The sequence below is a fragment of the Anas platyrhynchos genome, chromosome 6, assembly GCF_047663525.1.
Source record: "Anas platyrhynchos isolate ZD024472 breed Pekin duck chromosome 6, IASCAAS_PekinDuck_T2T, whole genome shotgun sequence".
In the NCBI taxonomy this organism is placed as follows: Eukaryota; Metazoa; Chordata; class Aves; order Anseriformes; family Anatidae; genus Anas; species Anas platyrhynchos.
The window spans coordinates 26,541,975-26,560,699 of NC_092592.1; the positions used below are offsets into that span (position 1 = coordinate 26,541,975).

Sequence of the window (18,725 nt, forward strand, 5' to 3'; positions counted from 1 at the left end):
TCCCTGAGCAAATCGTGAAGTCATTCACAGCAGAATGCGTCTGGGCTGCAGGCCCCCAGGCAGCATGTCTGGAGCTGCGGAGCTGCCCTCCTGCCCTTGTTCTAACCAGGAGAGCTCTGCTCCCTGCACTCCAGGAATCAGCTGCTACAGCCTGTGTGAGACATTCAGGCACTGGTGCACAGCAGGGAGAATGAGTCCAGGTGGCGAGTGCTGCCCTCACTAGCAGGGCACGTGAATCCTGGCGCTCATCCTCTGGGTGTGAGCACCATGCTTCTCCCTCAGGTAAGGATGGTTGCTGCCTGCAGACCCTGAAGTTAGAGGAAGGTCAGTTTAAAAGCAGTTGGTGCTCAGCTCTGTGCCCAGCTCTGGACACAGCGTGTCCTGTGCGTAGCACAGCTGTCGCTGCATGGAATACCACAAGGAGGAATTCAGCATTGGGTTGTGGTGCTCCAAGGTGAGCGCCCAGCTAGTGATGTTACATCCATGTTGCTGTGCAGATGGGACTTCCTGGTAGCTCGTTTGGATTATTTATAGTGAGACAGGATGAAACGGTACATGCCGGCAAAAGCAATGGATTATCCTGTCTCCGTATGTCTTCAGATCCAAACCAGATGGCTCTCCGAAGGGTCTGCTCACGCCAACACAAGCAATTAGTCTGAGCACAGGAGCAGCTAGGTGAGGTCTGACAACAAGTGAGTAGGAGTGCAGGACAGGTGATCTGATGGTCCTTTGAGACAACTTGTCTGAGTCTTGGTTCCGTCAGTGTGCAGCAGGGAAATCCGGATGTATGACTGCCGGCGGTGTGCTGGGCAGGCACAGTGCAAGCCTCTGAGCTGTAATGGGGTTAAAGGTATGATCCAAGGTTCAGCCAGGTGGGGTGATAGAGGCTGGGTCTTAAAATGCTGCTTGCCCTGTCTGGGCAGGCTTGAAGTAGAAGCAAAAGTGGAAATAAAGCTATTTCCACCCTAAAAGTATCTTAAGCAGGCAAAATCTTTCTGGCATTCTTCATATAAATAAATAATTCCAGAGGGAAAAACAGTCCCAACCCATGCATCCCCACAATTTCTTTTTGTATGACTGATTATCCTGAGTTCCCCTCCGTTGCACTGGCTCTCTCCATCGCTCAAGCCTCTCCAGGACGTTCCCCCAGACATCTCCTTGCTCCTCCTCTTTTGAGACTTCATCTCTGGAGAGGAACCTCTACCAGCCTACTGCACAGGCGGTATTCTGCACTTCATCCCTCGCTGTCGCATCCTCCCCCGTCTGTGCTGCAAGATGCTAGCGGCATTTTCAGCCCTAGCAGCACACACACGCCCTTGTACCTCTGCCTGCTAACAGAAGCTGTTTCTCTGCCGTGTCTGTTCTTGGAAAGGCAGAGCAAACTGTCCCTCAGAGGGTATCTAGTCAGGCTACTGCAAAATAGTGCCAGAAGCAGTATTGCATGTTACCATGGCTCTGAGTGATTTTGGTCTGCACAGGGCGGTGTGGGCCAGAGACAGTGGCCAGTTCCATGTTCATAACCAAAGCTGAATTCAGATTCTTTTTTTCTTTTGGCATCTGGAAGGAAGTGAATAAGGACAGTGAGGCTGAGATATTCAAACTCTGTTGTGTCTTAACACTTCTTCCCGTGGCAAAGCCCTGCAGCCTCATGCCAAAGGCTGGACCCTCCTGTTTGAAGCCTCGTGTAGGTGCACATCCACACAACAGAATTGCCAGAGGACGTGCAGAGAGGGTGAGGGAGGCCACCCTGGCCCCATGCTGCACGCTGAAGGATCTGCTGTCACCGTGCATCTGAACCATGTGCAACATACTCCTGCCCCCAACCACGGCATTAGCTCAGCTTGCCTCCGAGGACATATTTGAAGCTGAGAGCAAGGAAAGGGCTTGCTAGGGAGCAGCACTTGGCTGGGATCCTGCCCTGGTTGCACTGCTGACTAGATCAGCCGTGTGGTCCCTGGGCAGGGGGATGGATGCGCTGCTCACACGGAGCTCCTCATGCCACCAGCACCCATCCCAGCATGGTCACAGGTGGCCTTGCGGAGCCTGCTGGTTGCAGGGTGCTCTCATATTGCCCTCTTGTGGTCCTAGAAAATGTAAGACCATCTCGGTTCCCCTTGCTTTCCAGGGCAGAGTCGGAGGAGGGGGATTTCTTCTGTTTGGAACAGGACAGGCCTTCCAGGAGGCCACTGCACTCACTCTGGCAGGCTGCTGTGGGGTTGTTGGCACAGTAGCGAAGTTGGAGTCTCCATGGAAAGCTTTTTGCCCTATAAAACCGTTCCTACAAGACATAACCTTTTTGTTTTGAAAGCAACTCTCTCTGGGCTGGGATTTGTCCAGCACAATCCCCTCCCAGCTCTGAATATTTTTGTGTTGAACAGTTTGGTAAGGCTCCACTTGGCCATGGCCAAGCTCTCCACGTGAAAACACAGTTACAAAATGTTTCCGAGGCAGCACTCTGTCAAGCCCGCCTCTCAAAGGCTTGCCATGAACTTAGTCCCAAGTGTTGCAAAAAACATGGTCTAAAAACAATGCTAAACCCTCAGACACATCTGCACTGCAATGATTTCACATCCTTCTTCCAGGCTGCAGAGTCCCAGCCTGCCTGGCAGTTCCCGTACCCCTGAGCATCCTCACTGCCCTCCTCTGAACCTTTTTCTGTGGCTTGCATGAAGAAGGCAGAACAAGGGAAAGTACAAATAGCTGAACCCAAAGAAGGGTGAGCCATCTTTGCTGGATGTCAGCAGAGGTGGTTTGGTCATGGCCGTGACCTGGAAGGCCGCAGGACTGGCATGATGGACCGTCCAGCAGTGCTGAGGTTAAACAAGAGAGAGATAGAAATGGATGACTGTACGAAGAACAGTCAGTAAAATGCTTAGTGGAGCCATACAGGGGGACACATTTTACAGCTAAAAATATACAATTCTTTTTAAAGTGCATAGCTTTTCCTGGAACACTGGAAAAGTTGAACGCAAAGCCAAGGAAAGGGTTGGCTGGAAGTGAAGATAGCAATGAAAAGCTCAGAGCCACCACATAAGTAATAGTGGAGGCAAAGGCAAAAGAAGAGGGACACAGACCTGCCCAAATGCATTCAGGTAGTCCAGTGTGAGAGTTATCAGGAAAAGCTGGGCGGCCTCAGAGCCCTACAGGCTTCAGGGTTTGTTGCTATATGCAAGAGTGGTTTGGGACTCAGCTTCCAGAAAAAGCCTCGCAGCTTTCCTTGGATGGTGTTATTTCTGTCTTGGCACGTATGAGTTTAGACTGATTGCGCTGCTGCCTGCAAAGGACTCTGTGCTTTTACCCAGAGGTGCCACTGTATCTACCACCCACCCTTATCCCCTGGCTGCATTTCTGTGCTGTTCCCACAGCCCTGTGAACACTGACACCTGTGCGGTCATTTTACGGTGCCCTGGAGAAAGCTGTGGAGCTGCACCGAGCTCACTCTTAACTGTGTGCAGTTCAGGTCCCCCTCCTGGCTCTTGCTGGTCACATGCTGTGAGCCGGGAGAGCTTCCAAGGAGGCTGTGCACAGCTGCCAGGTCCTTCTGCTCCTACACCGCTGGGTAAACACTACACCTCGCTGGGCAGCACTGGCCATTGTTGAGGCTGAAGACTATTTCCCATTGCTACTCAGGGCTACGGTCCTCTAGAGCAGATTGGCTGTTCTTTCTGCGTAAAGGATGGAGTACCCTGGCTCAGAACCTCTCAGCTGGCAAGAACAGCAGAGCTTTTAGGCTCAGAGGACAACGTTTAAAACCCAGTGGCAGGGTCTGGTGTCCATTCTTCGGCTCCAGCAAAGTGCACACGAAGAACCATACCTGCAGGGAAAAGCACCCAGCTCCTTGTGCAGCCCCGGGCCCCCTGCCAACAGCAAAGCGCCGTGGCAGCCTTGTGGGTCCCAGCACCAGCAGAGCAGACGGGGAGTCAGCTCGGAGCCTGTGCACGCACTAACACGACTTTTACAGCGGGGCGTGCGCCGTGCTCTGCGCACCCTGTTCCCAGCTGGTGGCAAGCCAAGCTGTGAGCTCGGAGGTTGCCATGGAGAAGTGTAGCTAAATGCACAAACAAGTGTCAAGCTGCGATATCTGCGCTGGAGGCTGAGGCTCGGGGCTTCACAGCGTGCTGCTGAGGGAGGGTATCCCTTGGGGCACGGAGGCGTTTTCGGCCTGCCAGGAAAACCAGCGCGGGACCAGCTGTGCATGGTGCGCCCCTCTGTGTGCTGCACAAACCGGCTGCTGCCTTCTGCCGGGAGCTCTTTGTTGTTCTCCATTTGGGGGATCCTACAGCGGGGCTAAGCCGCCAGGGCCAGCTCCTCGCAGCAAAACCGAGACGGCACCAGATGGACGGTGCAGCCCCGCTCCTCAGCTGTTGCCCACGAGGCAGCGAGAGACACCCAGGCGAAGGCAGCAGCGGGGAACGGAGCCCTGGCACCAGTGGTGCCTGCGAGGCACCAACACGTTGTGGGGCAGGAGGCGAAGCTGCGGGGGCTGCTCCTGCTCCAGCAGCGCCGCGAGGCTGTCCCGGGGCCGTCCCCATGTCACCGGGGGGGGGGTCCCCAGGCTCGGGGCCTGCCCGGGGAAGCAGCTCCGGCCGCGGCCTCCCAGCTCCAGCAGGCCGGGCCGGGCCGTGCGGAGGCGGGCAGGCGGCGGGGCGGGCCGCGGGGCCGGGCGGGCGCTGGGGGCCGGCCCGGGCGGAGCCGGGCGGCCGCGGGGCCGGAGCGGGGAGCCGGGGGCAGGGAGGGGGGACCGGAGGCGGGAGCGGGGACCCGCAGGGCCGGAGCGGCCGCGGCGCCCGGAGCGGGCTGGGAGCAGGTAGGGACCCGCCGGGGGGAGCCGGGCTCCGGCCGCTCGGCTCCCCCCGCTTTGCGCCCCCCCCCCCTCGGCCTGCGCCTCCCCCGGCGCGGCCCGGCCCCCGCCTCCGCTGCGGCCCCTCGGTCTCTGCCCTGCCTTCCCCCGGCAGGGAGGCGGCGGGGCCGGGCTGCCCCCGCCCCGGGCCTCCCCGCAGTGCCCCGAGCCGTGCCGGCTGCCCCTGGGCACGGGGGGTGCCGCTCGGTGGGCCCGGGCCGCCCCTCGGCTGGGCTGTGGCTGGGCTGTCCCGGCCCCCCAGGGCACGGAGCCGGGTGCTCGGCGTGTGCCGGGGCTCTGCCCGCTCACCCGCTGCCCCGACAGCTCTTCGGGGGGCACGGGGTGCGTGGAGCAGCCTTTGAGCCACCCCGGTGCTTCCCACCCTGCCTTCGTGCTGCCCGGCCGAGCGGCATCGGGGTGGGGTGGCTTAAAACGTGTGTGTGCGGCTGGTGGGGTCTCGGGGTGAGGGTGTGTGTGCCAGCAGACCTGCAGGGAGCTGGCACTGCCAGCTTGCTAACGGGGAGCACCTGGTCCTGGAGAAACAGCACAGGCGTGTGAGCAGCAACCTGAGCGGTGATGCTGTGACGAGGGGCAGCACAGGTGCCCACGCAGGGAGCTAAAGCTGCAGGGTGCAGCGCCGTGCCTTCCCCAGCTGCTCCTCTGCGAGCACCCACGTTGCTCGTGCCAGCCTGGGAAGAGAAACTTCCGAGAGTTTCCTCCCCTTCTCGCTCTAGTAAATGCCAACTGCTGAGCGTTGCTGCCAGCCTGGCAGCACTGCCTGGTACTCTAAGAGAGGCAAGCTGGCAGTGCCTCCTGCAGTGGCCTCGCCAGGGCATGGAGGCTGCATCCTGAACGCCCTCCGAGGGGCTGCAGCTCTGGGGCTGAGCCTGTTGCTGTCACAGGCTGAGCAGAGCGGTGCCGCAGCTGACCCTGTCCTTGACACAGTTTTGGCCTCTGAGTTGAAAGAGCTCCACTGCCTTTGCTGGTGTTTGAAGTACTTCCCCCACACCAGTCCTTTCACATCTCATTCTCCTTGCACAGTACCTAGCAAGCCTTTAGTTGTGTAATACATATTGCAAGTAACATCTGTTTTGAGGTTTTTCATGTTTACATGACTTTCTGCTGAAAAAGCTCGCTCTCCGCTTGCCTCTGCCATTCTCTCCTTCGCCGCTGCCATTATGATTCTCTTTACATCCACAAAAGGTCTGAAAGAGTTTGTAGATACAGAATTTGTAGCTTTTTAGGTATTTTGCCAAATTCAGCCTCTGTACTGTGCTGGGAGACGTCACCATCATCCCCCTCATCTTGACTCACTTCTCTGGCTGCAAGTCATGCTGGGCATCGTGTTTAAATGTGTCCTCCTTGTTTTCAAGGCCCTGTATAGCACAGTTAAAGCCCACATCTCTGAGCTGGCTTCTTTTGCTGTTCTTTAGAAATCCTCTGCTCTGCCAAGGACAACATTTCAGTTCTCTCTCCAGCTGCTTCAGTTGCTCCCAGTGCCCTTTTCCCACTTTCCCTGATGCCTGGCTGCCACACCACTGCACCCACTCTGTTGCCATTCCTCTTAGGATTAGCAGTGACATTAAAAACTTGTATGTATGTGTAAAGATTTTAGAAACATGTTAAATTTGCAAGGGGCCAGGAGGAATTCCTACAGGAGAGGAAAGGCACGAGCCTCGTGGCCCTGCAGAGCCCCAGGTGTGTTCGCTGCCCTGGGGAGCGTGGCTGTGTGATAATCGCAGGGTTCGCTGTGCGGCTGCGGTGTCCGCGCAGTGGGTGGCTGTTCGGACGGACTTTGTAATGCCAGTGATGTGTGCCTGGGTGGGGTGCCCTCAGTTGTGCTTAGCACTTCACTACCTTAACTGATAATTTCCCCTCAACCTCCAACAAAAATGTGTTTCTAATGAATTGTAAATTCATGATGATTGCTTAACCCCGCTTCTGAGTGGCATAGCTTTTAGTTTGTTTTGGTTTTAAAACCTTTGTATTAGGGCATAAACTATATTGCTTCCTTGTCAGGAGCACTTGGAGGCTCTGAAAAGGGTTAGGGCCACATGATAGCAGGTATCAATGGAGTCCCTCCCAGGGGATTCAGCTTCTCTGGAGATAGTGAGCAGCACAGAATGGGCGTAAAGGTGAGCAAAGAGTAGAGCTTCCAGTTCAAATGAGTAATCCCCATATTTCTGCACTCCCTACCCAACAACCAAAGCATCACTGGGGACTTCTGTTCAAAAGCTGCATTGAAAAATACCGGTCAGGGTACAAAGTAAAGCTCTCAGGTGTTGAGGAATGTCCTTGTATCCCCAGTTCAACCTGTTTTGGGTACGTACTCAAGGTACAATGACTAATTTTGTGATTGTGTACTGCCTACCTGAGGGATCCCAGGCACAGGTACTGCACGGCAGAAGGGGTGCAGCTGTTGGGATTTTGTCTGGTCCTTATTCTATATTGTATTTATGTTGTATCTATGTTGTCTGGTCCTTATTGTATGTTGTATCGTTTTAGATGTGTGCCTTGGGGAGGGAGAAGACAGGACTCGGTAAGGGTGTCTGTGAAGTGCATGCAGCCACTCAGTACAGTATGGCTTGAACTGGGGAAGCTCTTATCTCCTAAGCTGGTGCTCTGGCCTCTGTGTGTTTAGGGCCACAATGCTATAGATTAAGTATCCATCGCAGTGTCCTTGCTCACATGTTTTGGCAAGGTGCTCTGCTTTGCATTAAAAATTGATGCTGTGCTCAAGTTTCCAGATGACTTTCATTCGCTTGCCATCTGGCCCAACGCGAGCTCCTCTTCCTTCCTCCCCAACCTACGCCTACCCCGCACAAACCCTGCCAGCCGGCACCGAGCCGTGTCCCGCTACCGAGCAGGTGACAGCACTGTGACAGCCAGTGCCCAGCTGGAGGGAAAAAAACGTGGTTTGGGTGACTTGTGTGATACACACAGAGCTCCTGTGGCAAACACCCCGAACTGTCACACACGTGCTGTGGGGAAGGCAGAGCTCAAGCAGCCGTTGTTCTTGGTGATCCTGGATCTGGGGTTTTGCTGATCCAACTTTGGTGTATTTATTTTAATTATTTCTGTATGTCAGGTTTAAAAGGAAATGAGGCTATTTCGTTTTAAAGCAGGGAGATTCCTCATCCTCCTGGGAGCCATATGGGGTCTGGAGATGGCAGGACGTAAGAGAGATCACGTGTTTCCCACTGCGAGAAGCTCAGCGGGGGGGCTCTGTGGGATCTGTGCAGACAAACAGCATAACGAGAGGCTGCAGCAGTCCGCATGGCCCCGGCAGGAGAAGGCTCCTTTCTTGCACCATTAAGCCTGGTTTTGCCCTGCTTGCTGTCTTGTCCGGTCTGTTGAGGTTTGTAGGGGTGGCTCTGCAGTTTTCCTCAGTCCCTGCATTGGCACCATGTCCAGGGCCTGGCTCAATGGGGTATTGTTTGTCCCACCCGGGAATGTGCAGGCAAGCAAGGACCTCCGGGAGCTTGCAGAGCAACACGTTCTGCTCGGAGCAGGGGGGTGACTGTGGCTGGCAGCTCCAAAGGCTTCTGCAAGTGCTCAGGGTGTGCTCCAGAGTGGGTAATGTCCTGTCCTTGAAGCATGGCTGAGGACTGTGCAGGCCTTGCAGATGCAGCGGGGTAAGGAGGAAGGGAGGAGAGGTGGCCACATTTGGAGGCCATGGGGAAGTGGGAGGAACAGAGGTAAAGGGCAGGGAAAATGCCTCGGCACGTAGTTAGTGAGCTGTTCCTGACACAGTCGTGTGAGAGGCCAAGTGACACTCCTGGTTTCTGCCCACTGCACGTTAGGTACTGCTCCTGCACAGCGAGCGCTGCAGCAAATGTCCTGTGGAAGCCAGAGCCAGCAGCTGAGCAAGGCAGAGGGTATCGCTGTTTCTGGGGGTGGATTCTGTTTTCGGCGAACAGGCATTACGTTACAGTGAGGGGAAGGAGGCGTTAAAAGACAGAGGTAAAACGCATGGCATTTTTAAATTTAAAAAAAAAGATCAGTGGCAGCGTTTGTTAATATTCTTTAATTGTTCTGTGACAAAGTTGGCTTTTGTGCACTTCTGGGAATCGGACTCCTTCCTGGCTTACTGCTTAGGCTGGCTCTCAGTTTTAAAGAGGCTGAGACATCTGCTGCACAAGAACATACTTGTCTCACTTGTGCAAACCGACTGTGCGTGTGGAAGCCTGCACTGCATTTTTTTTCTGTTTGGTGATATATTAAATTCTTGGTTACTGTGCTGGTGAGTTGCACTGCAGTGCTACCCATCGCCAGCTCTAACAGCACTGGCTCTGAGCGAGAAGCTGAGAAGTATTATGTGGAGGGAGGCAGGTAGGGATGCTGCCCATCAGGTTTGGTTCTCTTGCTGCTAAATTCGTGGCATCTGTTCATTATTGCTTTTTATCTCATAATCTGATCAACGCTTTGGGTGTACCACTGGATTAGCTGTCTCAAAAGCCTTTGAGTCTCTCCTTTTACTGGGGCTATTAATGCTGTTTGTAATCAACCTAAAATGATCTCTTCGTGTCACTGCATTATTTTTTAAGTGCTTGAAATCCTTGCTTCAGCAAAAATGGAGAAGAGAGAACTCCTGTTTTGAAGCTACAGAAACTCGTCAGAAATCAATTTACTCATCCGTACGATCAAACAGCCCAAAAGGGCATTTGTATCACCAGCTTCAGGAGGTCTGCTTCCATGTAAGCTATGATCCTTTGAGCAAGCGCCTGGTAATAGTTCACTGTTGTGCTGGTGAGTCCTTTATTTGAGGCATTTTACCCTGTCCAGTCTCAGCCACGAAGAGAGAGGAGGGTAAGAGAAATTGTCTGAGTCAGTGTGTAAATGTCTCCTCTTGGCTGCCGTGGCGTGATCTGCGCTGAAGGTCTCACAACAATCCTGTAAGTGAGCTAATAGCTCTCATTTCATTCCGGTCTGGCCTTTCATCAGCCCACACTGGACCAGACATACTCCAGAGCTAATGACAAGAAGGGGTAGGCTGTCTTCCACCAAGGTGATGTGTGCTGAGCATGCATGTGGGGAGGCTGGGAGGAGTGATTAATGCCCTGGGAATTCGCTTCTCTGCCTCGCTACACAAAGCTGTTGTGTCCGGGCACCGGGCGGGCTGCAGCTGGGCGCCAGGAACACGTTACCTAGTTTGCTCAGGATCAGGCACCGAGACAGAGACAGCGTGTTCTCAGCGGGCCGAGCTCGCCGCTGTGCCACAGCTTCATACTTGCACAGTGAGGCTCTCTTTGGACGTGGATCTGCTGCTAGGCGGAGGCAGGAATCCTGTCCTGCTCCAGCTCTGCTGCAATCTCCAGCCCTGACCTCTGCCAGGGTGAAGTCCCGGAGTTTGCTGAGTTGTGGGGGAGCTCTCCCTCCCCCTGGCTGGGAGGGATTGCCCCCCTTGGAGGTGAGAGGGGATGGTGCTTGGCCAGCAGTCAGGAGCCGTGACTCACTGGGGATCACAGGCGGAGCCCTGCTCTCCCTGCAGTCTGCTCTTCCTGCTGGAGCCCCTGCACGAGCAGTTGCTGGATGTTTTTCTCACCGGGCAGATCTGGGCTGGAGCTGGGAGAAGCTCGTGTCCACCATTAAAGCTGAGGAATTGGACTCAGTAAGTTCCTGGTCTGCAAGATGCTGGAAGGCTTCCTTTTCTAGGTGGAGGTTTGGAGAAAATGTTGGCAGTCAGCACTCTGTGGAGTAAGACAAGGCCAAGACCCTGGAAAACATAATATTTTGTGTTCGAATCATGTTACGGAGCAAGCAAGCCCTGTAAGACTGATCCACTGCTTTCAAAGACAGGGGTATACTGTCTAGACTCGGACGGACGGAAAAGGACAGCAAGCAGCCTAGTATTCAGAGGTATTTCACAGTCCCTTGCTGGAAGAGGACAGTTTACCAGGTGCTGGCCCTGGACTTTCAAGGGACAGAGTGATCTGGGAGGTGTTGCCCCAGTAGGACCGGCTTTAGGGGCTTACACTCCCTGCTGGCTGGCTGGTGAGGGGCTGGTCTGGTGGTGTATGCAGGGCAATTTAGAGAAGGATGTGCAAAAGAAGTGTCAGGTATTTCTGGAATACGGGTAAGAGTGGCCACTGCTGTCAGTGACCTGTGTGGGCTCATCAGAAATCCCCAGCAACCTCGCAGGAGAGTTTGTGTGCTCCTGGCTCTTGTCCCTGGCACTGGCACCAAGCCACCCCCGTGCTTGCTGACACTCGCATCCCTCCGAGCCGAAGCATCTGCGCTGCGGCAGTAGGGCTGTGGCTGCTCCCTTCCCTTCGTCCAACAGTCGGTCAGGGACTCCTGTGTATCAGAAGTAAGTTGCTGGATTAGTGTCGTTGTTAGATTGCTCTCTGTTTTCTGAGACATTTATCTCTGAGCTAAAGGAGAGCACGCCCAGTTTCCCTGGGTCCTCCTGTTGTTAATCTGCCGTATCTGCAGTGCTTCTGAACTCTTCTGTCCCACTGAGTTGTGTGTTTTGTCAGGGAGTGATCCTGCTTCTCAGTCCTGCTGAGGGAACATGGGCTTGTTGGGATTTTTGGGGCTGTTTCAGAAGTTGCTTAATGCTTCCTTGCCTCATGGGATGGCTCTCGGGGATTGCTTTTCACATCAATATGTTAGTAGCTGTGTTTTATTTTAAGTGCAGTTAATAGATATGTGTCAGAACAATTGCCGGTGTGCCTGCCTCTCTCAATCTTCTGTCTCGTTTGAAACAGAGCACCTTTAATGAATGAGTCCCCAGAGCTCCAGGTGAGTTAAGGAAGGGATGCTGCTGTTTTCCCCGGCAAGTAACTGGGTCCCAGGCAGCAGGAAGGCCATGTCCTCACAGTGACCATTGTAAAGGGTTTGGGTCCGCAGAGCACATGCTGTGATCTTTGCATTCCTCAGACCACTCTTACGTTACCCCTTTGACAGAGGAAATGGCAGAAATTCCACTGTAATCCTGGAGAACCTACCCTGAGGCAGCAATTTCACCTGCCTATTTTTATCTGTTGTCCAGTGCGGCTGTGAAGTGTGCAGACTCAGAATATGGCAAGTGTTTTTAGGACCCTGGGCTCAGCAGGTCCTTGTGCCACAGCCACCCCACCTCACACAGCGTGAGGCTGCTTTCTTGTCTTTACTATTTCCAAGCTAATTGAGGGCTCTTCCATCTTTTTCCCAGCTCCACATGGTCATGTTTTTATACTGTTGCTCTTTCTGCCTCAGTAGGTTCCTGCTATCCTGAACTGCAGCTCTTTGTGCTCCCGATTCACTCCAGTCCATTCATCTCTTTTTGGTGGCAAAGTGCTGTCGGCTGCTGGATATTGGGCTCTTTGTTTGCTCAGCCAGCACAATGCTGGTAACAAAGGGGCAGCCTGTGCCCCAAGGAGCTCACGTGCTAGGGGTAAGGCAGTGGCGAGCAATAGGGGTGACAGCAGGAGCAGAGGTGCGGGTGGTGGGAGAGCTGGCCATGCTGGCGGCGGCTGGGGGCGGGCAGGGACGTGCCCAGGACACTGCGGCTGCCGAGCACAAACCCGCTTTGTTCCCAGGAGGTGAGCCGGCCTGGATAAACAGAGCAGTCCCGTCAGCAGAAAGCATTTCCCTGGCCGGAGCCCCTGCTGGCGCTCTGGCTGGAAGTTTGCTGCCCGTGGGTAGCAGGGCTGTTTTGCTCCTCTCCGTGTTAGCCTGCCCTGCTCCTGCCTCTCCGGGGCTCAGGTGGGACATGCACAGCTTTGTGTTCTTGGCGTGTGTTGCTGTGTGTTGTCGCCCTGCTTTTTCTGCTGCTAGCGAGAGACGCGCCTGCTCCATAGCCGTGCTGTGTGCACAGCCAGCTCTGCGTGGCACTGGGAGGGTGACTGCTCACCGTGCACATTGACATCGTAGGGCTCCTGACAATCCTGGACAGAGGCACCTTTCAGTTCCTTTCCTGAAGGGTAAGGGAAGAAGGGACAGCCCAGTAAAGCTGCAGGGCTGCTGCTGCCTCAGTGCAGCGTGGGGCCTCGTTGGGGAGGCTGCTTGGTGCAGGGCAAAGGCGACACAGAGGTGTCCTGGCTCGGCTGCTGTGTGCAGTGGTGGCTGCTGCCTGCCCACAGAGGCCCCAGCACGCTCTGGGCCTGCCCTGGTGTCAGGGAAGCGTGGAGCTTCCTCCCCTCCTCTTGCTTCCTTCCTGACGGGAATTTGCTTCTAGATTTTTTTGCTGCTTCTCCCCCTGGTACAGCACAAACGTGTCCTGGCAGAGGTAGCCAGAAAGGCCAGATAAGGCAGGCAGGACCACGGGGGCTGCACTGCTGGAGACCCCCCCTCCTTTGGCTACATGGGGAAGGGGCTCAGTGAGCTTAGGACAATGCCCCCTCGGTGCCCCTGCCCCTTGCACTCAGGAAAGGTTTTCCTTTCTGAGAATATTTGTGGTAATTTCATTTTTTTCCTGCCACTAATGGATTTCCTCTTGTCTCAGCCTTAGGTACCGATCAGCCTGCAGACCCCACGCAATGGAGGCTGGCTCTGTGGTACGAGCGGTCTTTGATTTCTGTCCCAGCGTCTCTGAGGAGTTGCCCCTCTTCGTGGGAGATGTCATCGAGGTGCTGGCTGTGGTGGATGAGTTCTGGCTCCTCGGCAAAAAGGAAGGTGTCACAGGTAAGAGCCTGCCCCTGGGTCCGTAGGCTGCCACCTGCCAGCTCAGCATCCACCATGAGCACCTTTCCTGGCCAGTGCTTTGCTCCTGGGACATGCAGGACCAGATCTGTTGTACCAGAGCTTTCACTGGGCTTCACTTGGGACTGAGGGTGCAGGGTCCCTTCCAGCTGCACGTCAGGTGTTCAGATAGCTCACTTGTTCTTTTGAGAGAGATCAGTGGTGTGTCATTCCTTGAGATGGGAGCTTCACAGCACTAGGTGCTACATCCTCTGTGTGGGACAGCCGTTTCCTGGCTAGTTTATGCACTGACCTGCTGTGGAGTGGAAGGGGAGAGAGGAAACAGATGCAGTGAGGGTGGAAGCGCCAAGTGACCTTGTCAGTTCAAGTCAGTGGGACGCTCAGTGACAGAATCCATGTCCCCCCTGGAGGCCTGACTCAGCCCCGCTTCCTCCTTTTTGCTTTAAAACACTTTCCTGGACAAGCTGGGACCAATACCAGGGTGCCTACAGTAGTGTGCAAGTCTGCTAAACTTTTGGAAGAGCGTGAGAGACTTCTGAAGTACCAAAATGCTCTGAGTGAAACACTTAGTCTCGTCATCCTCGTGTAAGCAGCTCTTTCTCATCTCTACTGAAGTTGAGATGTGAGCTCTCAGGGAGATGAAAACCAGGCCACTTCAAAGCAGAAGCCTGACTCTTTGCTCAGCGTGAAGGTAGGGCTGCACTTCCACGCCTGGCCGTGGAGATGGGGCTGCTATTGCAGCCTGGGCTCTGCTACCAGCTGTGGGCTGTCAGGCGCCTGTCTCTGCTTAAAACAAAGATGGACAGGAGCAAAGGTGCAGAGGAGGGCTTTTCCCCTGTGCTCCACATAGCTGATAAATGGCACTGGATGAGTGCATTCCTGATCCCAAGCCACTGGGCACAAATTACTTCTGCAGAAATCAGCAGCGGCTTCTTTACCACAGTTTTTTCTCTCAGTGTAACTGAAGTGCTTGTTCTCAAGAGCATGAAGCTGTGAAGGAACAATAAACAGATGTGTATCATAGCTCAAAGATAACGAAACATGCCAAAGTTAAACAGAATGGCTTTTAATGACCTTTAACTCAAAACCAGCTTGCATTCCTGCCTTTCATTGGAACAGCTGTTGTAGTTTTCTGCCCAGTTTTCTAAGCTAACGTTGCAGGGGATTGAAAAAGCACTTCTTAATAGAAGCTGTGTAGGTGCTGCAGCCTACCAATAATAATACTTAATACTCTGGGGAATAATTAATGTAGCTCTGTGGCTTCCTTTCTAACAGTGTTAGGTTGTTTCCATGTACAGAACAGGAAACTCAGACATGGAAAAAGAGGTGGAGTTGGTCAAAACTCTGAAGGAAGCCACTGAAACTAGAAGCCTGTGGACTGTTGGTTCTACCTCAGGTTAATGACAGCAGATGCCAAACTGCCTAATCCTGATGGGAAGTGCAGGGTGTCCGAGATAGGATGTCTCCAGGTTTTATTGGAGAACATGGAGTAACCACTCAGTGGTTATAATGAGTGAATTCTGGAAGTGCTACTAGCCCATAGTCCATCATTTCTCCTTGCCGTGGATTGTAAAAGACAGGAATGACATTTGTAGGGGGCTTTGCAGTGGGCTCTGCCATACCCAGTCCTCCCAGGGCTGAAATCAGTAGCAGGGTGAAGTCCTGCGATGGCCAACTGTGCACAGCCCTGTCTGGCTGTGGCATGCTCGGAGTAGCTGGGCATCCTGCGGTGGGTACCATGGTGAAAGAGCTGCACGAGGTGGTAAAATGGGCAAGGTCACCAGAGCCTCCGCAGGCTCTGCCTCTGGCTCACAGATGTGGCCTTCCTGAGCGTGGCGGCCTGCCTTTTGCACTGAGGCCATGCTGGAGCCAGGCCTTGCAGAATGAGGAGCACAAGGTGGATGTGCCCAGTCAGAAGTCTTGTGGTCCAGCACTAGTGGAACTCACAGTCCTCATCGTGTCCCTGGGTTGGGATTCAGGAAATGAAAGTGGAGAAAACCTGATGTCCGTTCCCAGAAACTCTGCTGATGGTCCTGGTTGCCTGGAGTGAACTGAGGACACAAAATTTTTGTTCTCTGTTAGCTTCTAAGCATTTTAAATATGAGGAATTTCTGCCTCCCAAAGTCATTCCTCTTCCACCACACTGTTGAGGCACCCTGGGTAGCTGGGGGCACAGTATTTTCCTTTAGCAAGAGGAATAGATCCCAAGGGTCTGGAAGAAGGGTGGAGGGAGTTGTGGTGAGCTACAAAAAAGACTCATTGTTGACAAATGCTTCTCATTTTAGGGCAGTTTCCTAGCAGCTTTGTGGAACCTGTGGATATTCCCCCTATGAAGCAGGGAGAAAAACTGTTTGTTTGTACCAGTGACTTCACATCTCAAGAGCCAGGGAGCTTGTCACTGCAAAGAGGTAATCTCCATTCCCTTCCTTTGCTTTGCATCTCACAGACCCCTGCTGTCCTACCAGAAGAATAAGGTGAGCCTTGGCACAGCATCCTGCCTACAGTGGCAGGGGAGAGAGGGGAGTTTTCTAATACCCCATGACATGGATCACATCAAAACCTCTGTGGACTCTTGTGTCTGTCCCTGCCTCCCTCCAATGCCAGTTTCTTATGATCTATTGTTACTCTTGAAACTCCAAATACTGGAGTTGTGTGATCACAGTAGGCTTACAGCTACCTTTTAACTGCCCTCCAATCCCCAAATCCTAGACTTTGGGGGAAGGAAATCAAAGCTTTGGTGCAACTTCATGGCACAGCAGCTAGAAAGTCACGGAGCTATAACTGTGTAACTTAGCTATGTGTGTGCATGAAGCTGCCAATGCTTCGTGCTTTACCTTCAGTCTGTGCTCTGGTACATCCCCAGAACACACTGCAGAATGCCAGACCCTACCCACAGCCAAAAAGGACATGGGGAGGAAGGAAGAGGAGGTGAGAAGCAATCACGAGGGCAATTTTGAACTGGTGTGTCTCATTCCCTGCAGGAGACCTGGTGATCCTGGGGGGTTCCCTGGCCTCCAGCTGGCTCCAGGGCCGAAGCAGCTGGGGTTCCAAGGGCTTTTTCCCCTCATCATGTGTGCGGGAGCTGTGCCTTTCAACTCGGAGCCGTCAGCTGTCCCAGAGCGCTCTCCTGGAGGTGCCTGCCTACTCGTTGGGCCAAGCCCGGGCCCTGATGGACCTGTCTGCTCAGCTGGAGGAGGAACTGGACTTCAGGGAAGGGGATGTGATCAATATTGTTGGCATCCCAGAGCCTGGCTGGTTCGAGGGGGAGCTCCGAGGCCAGAGGGGCATTTTCCCAGAGGGTTTTGTGGAGCTGCTTACTCCTCTAAGAGCAGCAGGAACCTCAGAAGATCCAGAGCCCAGAGGGACTTGTGACACCAATGGGACAGTGGAGGTGCCCACCAAACAGGAGGAGGACAGCAGAGAAGATGGAGGGCAGGAGCCAGGGAGCACCTATGGTGTTGCCCTCTACCAGTTCCAAGCCCTGGAGTCCCAGGAACTGGATTTTGAAGTGGGTGACAGGATTCGGATTGTGGGCATTCTGGAGGATGGCTGGCTAGAGGGGGAGCTGAGAGGGAAACGCGGCATCTTCCCACACAGATTTGTGAGACTGGAAGCCTCCGACCCCTGCAGGGAAAAGGTGGGTGCTGGAGATCCCCAGGCTGGAGTCAGCTGTGAAGTAAACATCCAGCAAGACCCAGAGAGCGCCTGCTCCAAAGCTCTCCCTTTGCCAGGGAAGGATGGCAGGGATGTGGAGGATGGCTCTATTGCACACCCTGTGGCTGACACCATTACGTCTCACATGGCAGAGAGGTCGGAGGGTCCTCTGGGCTCTGATCTGAGACATCAGGCCTTTCCTGACACAGGACTCCAGGGGCCACATCCCAAAGCCACAGCAGACTCCCTCCCCTCTGACTGCACAAAGACAGTCAATGGCCTTCATCCCTCTGCTCAGCTGCCCCCACAGCAGAGCAGCAAGCCTGGCCAAGCAGGTATGTTGGAGCCTCAGGCCCTGCCCGAGCATGATGGAGACAGTCCCGCCATGCCCCAGCAGGCTCCCTGCTCCCCACCAGACACTTGCAGAAGCCAGGTCATTTCTCCTCCTAACAGCTGGACAGCACCAGAGCCCCAGGAGAACCAGAGCAGCACCCAGGACTTGGATGGTTGGGTGGACAGTCAACAGGAGAAGTCCAAATCTTGTTCTTCCAGCTTGGGAGGTGCCCACGTGGGCTCGGACACCTGGTCTGGGACCTGGGGGGAATGTTCCCTGCTCACAGCTCAGGGGGACGGCTGCACGGACCTCGACTCCAAACTGACAGAGCAGCTGGCGCAGTTTGAGAAGAGTCTGTCGAGTACCGGTGCTGAGCAGGACAAGGTCTCCCGGCACTTCTCCATCTTGGACTATAGCTCAGAGAAGGACATCGTTCGTGGCTCTCCCGAGCCTGCCTCCCACGCCAAGCCTCCAGAGAGGAGGAAAGCCCTGAGGCCACCCCCTCCTCGGCCCAGCACCCTCACGACAGCCCCCATGCCCTCGCAGCCCAGCCGCCTTCCCAAAGGCAGGTCCCTGTCCTTCTCGGTGAAGCCCTCCCGGCCCGCACCTCGGCCTCCGTCCAGCAGTCAGCGGAGGAGCCTGGCCCCTCTGCAGCTGCAGCCCAGCGCCCAGGAGCAGCGTGCAGAGGAGGGCCGCGATGACACGATGCAGACAGGAGCGGCTTCCCCCTGCTCCATCCTGCTGACGAGGATCGGGGAGGTGGAGCGAGACCTGGAGGCTTACGGGAAGACCCGCGCTGAGCTGAGCTTGATGCTGGAGGAGCAGCAGGATGAGCTGGTGAGAGCGGAGACCCTGGAGAACCTGGACTTCTGTGATTCCAACATCGAGAGCCTCAGCGTGGAGCTGCAGGAGCTGAGAGGTGAGTCTGCGGCAGTAGGGGTGCTTTAGTAGGACAGGTGGCCCCTGCCACATACAGCCCCTGCTGGAGCCAGTCTTTTAATCCTTTTTTTTTTTTTTTTTTTAAATTCTTGATTTTGGTTGTTTTTGTAAACCCTGTGGCACTACAAATTATGGTGATTTTGCTTTGCACTTGGAGAAGAAGGCTGCCTGCTTTATGTGGGCACATTTGGACTCTGAAAACCCGAAGGTAAGATACAAAGATCAGTGCTGTTACCTCTGTTATACTTCATAATACAACAGAGAAAGTGGAAACATACATCTCCCACAGTCCCTTCCACAGCTTCTCCCAGGAGCTCTTACAGTGCTGTTCTC

General features: G+C 54.5%; 1 protein-coding gene across 8 annotated transcripts in view; it reads left to right on the plus strand.

Annotated features, from left to right (window-relative positions):
- The first annotated feature begins 4,669 nt into the window (after window positions 1–4,669).
- DNMBP (dynamin binding protein) overlaps window positions 4,670–18,725 on the plus strand; it is a 32,132-nt gene continuing 18,076 nt past the window's right edge. For 2 of the 8 annotated variants that reach the window (XM_072039677.1, XM_072039678.1), the window contains exons 1-3: window positions 13,269–13,447; window positions 15,751–15,873; window positions 16,447–18,372. In XM_072039677.1, coding sequence (XP_071895778.1) covers window positions 13,303–13,447; window positions 15,751–15,873; window positions 16,447–18,372 — 2,194 coding nt within the window. In that variant the 5' untranslated portion in view covers window positions 13,269–13,302. The other 6 variants (XM_072039684.1, XM_072039683.1, XM_072039680.1 and 3 more) reach the window with 6 other exon arrangements.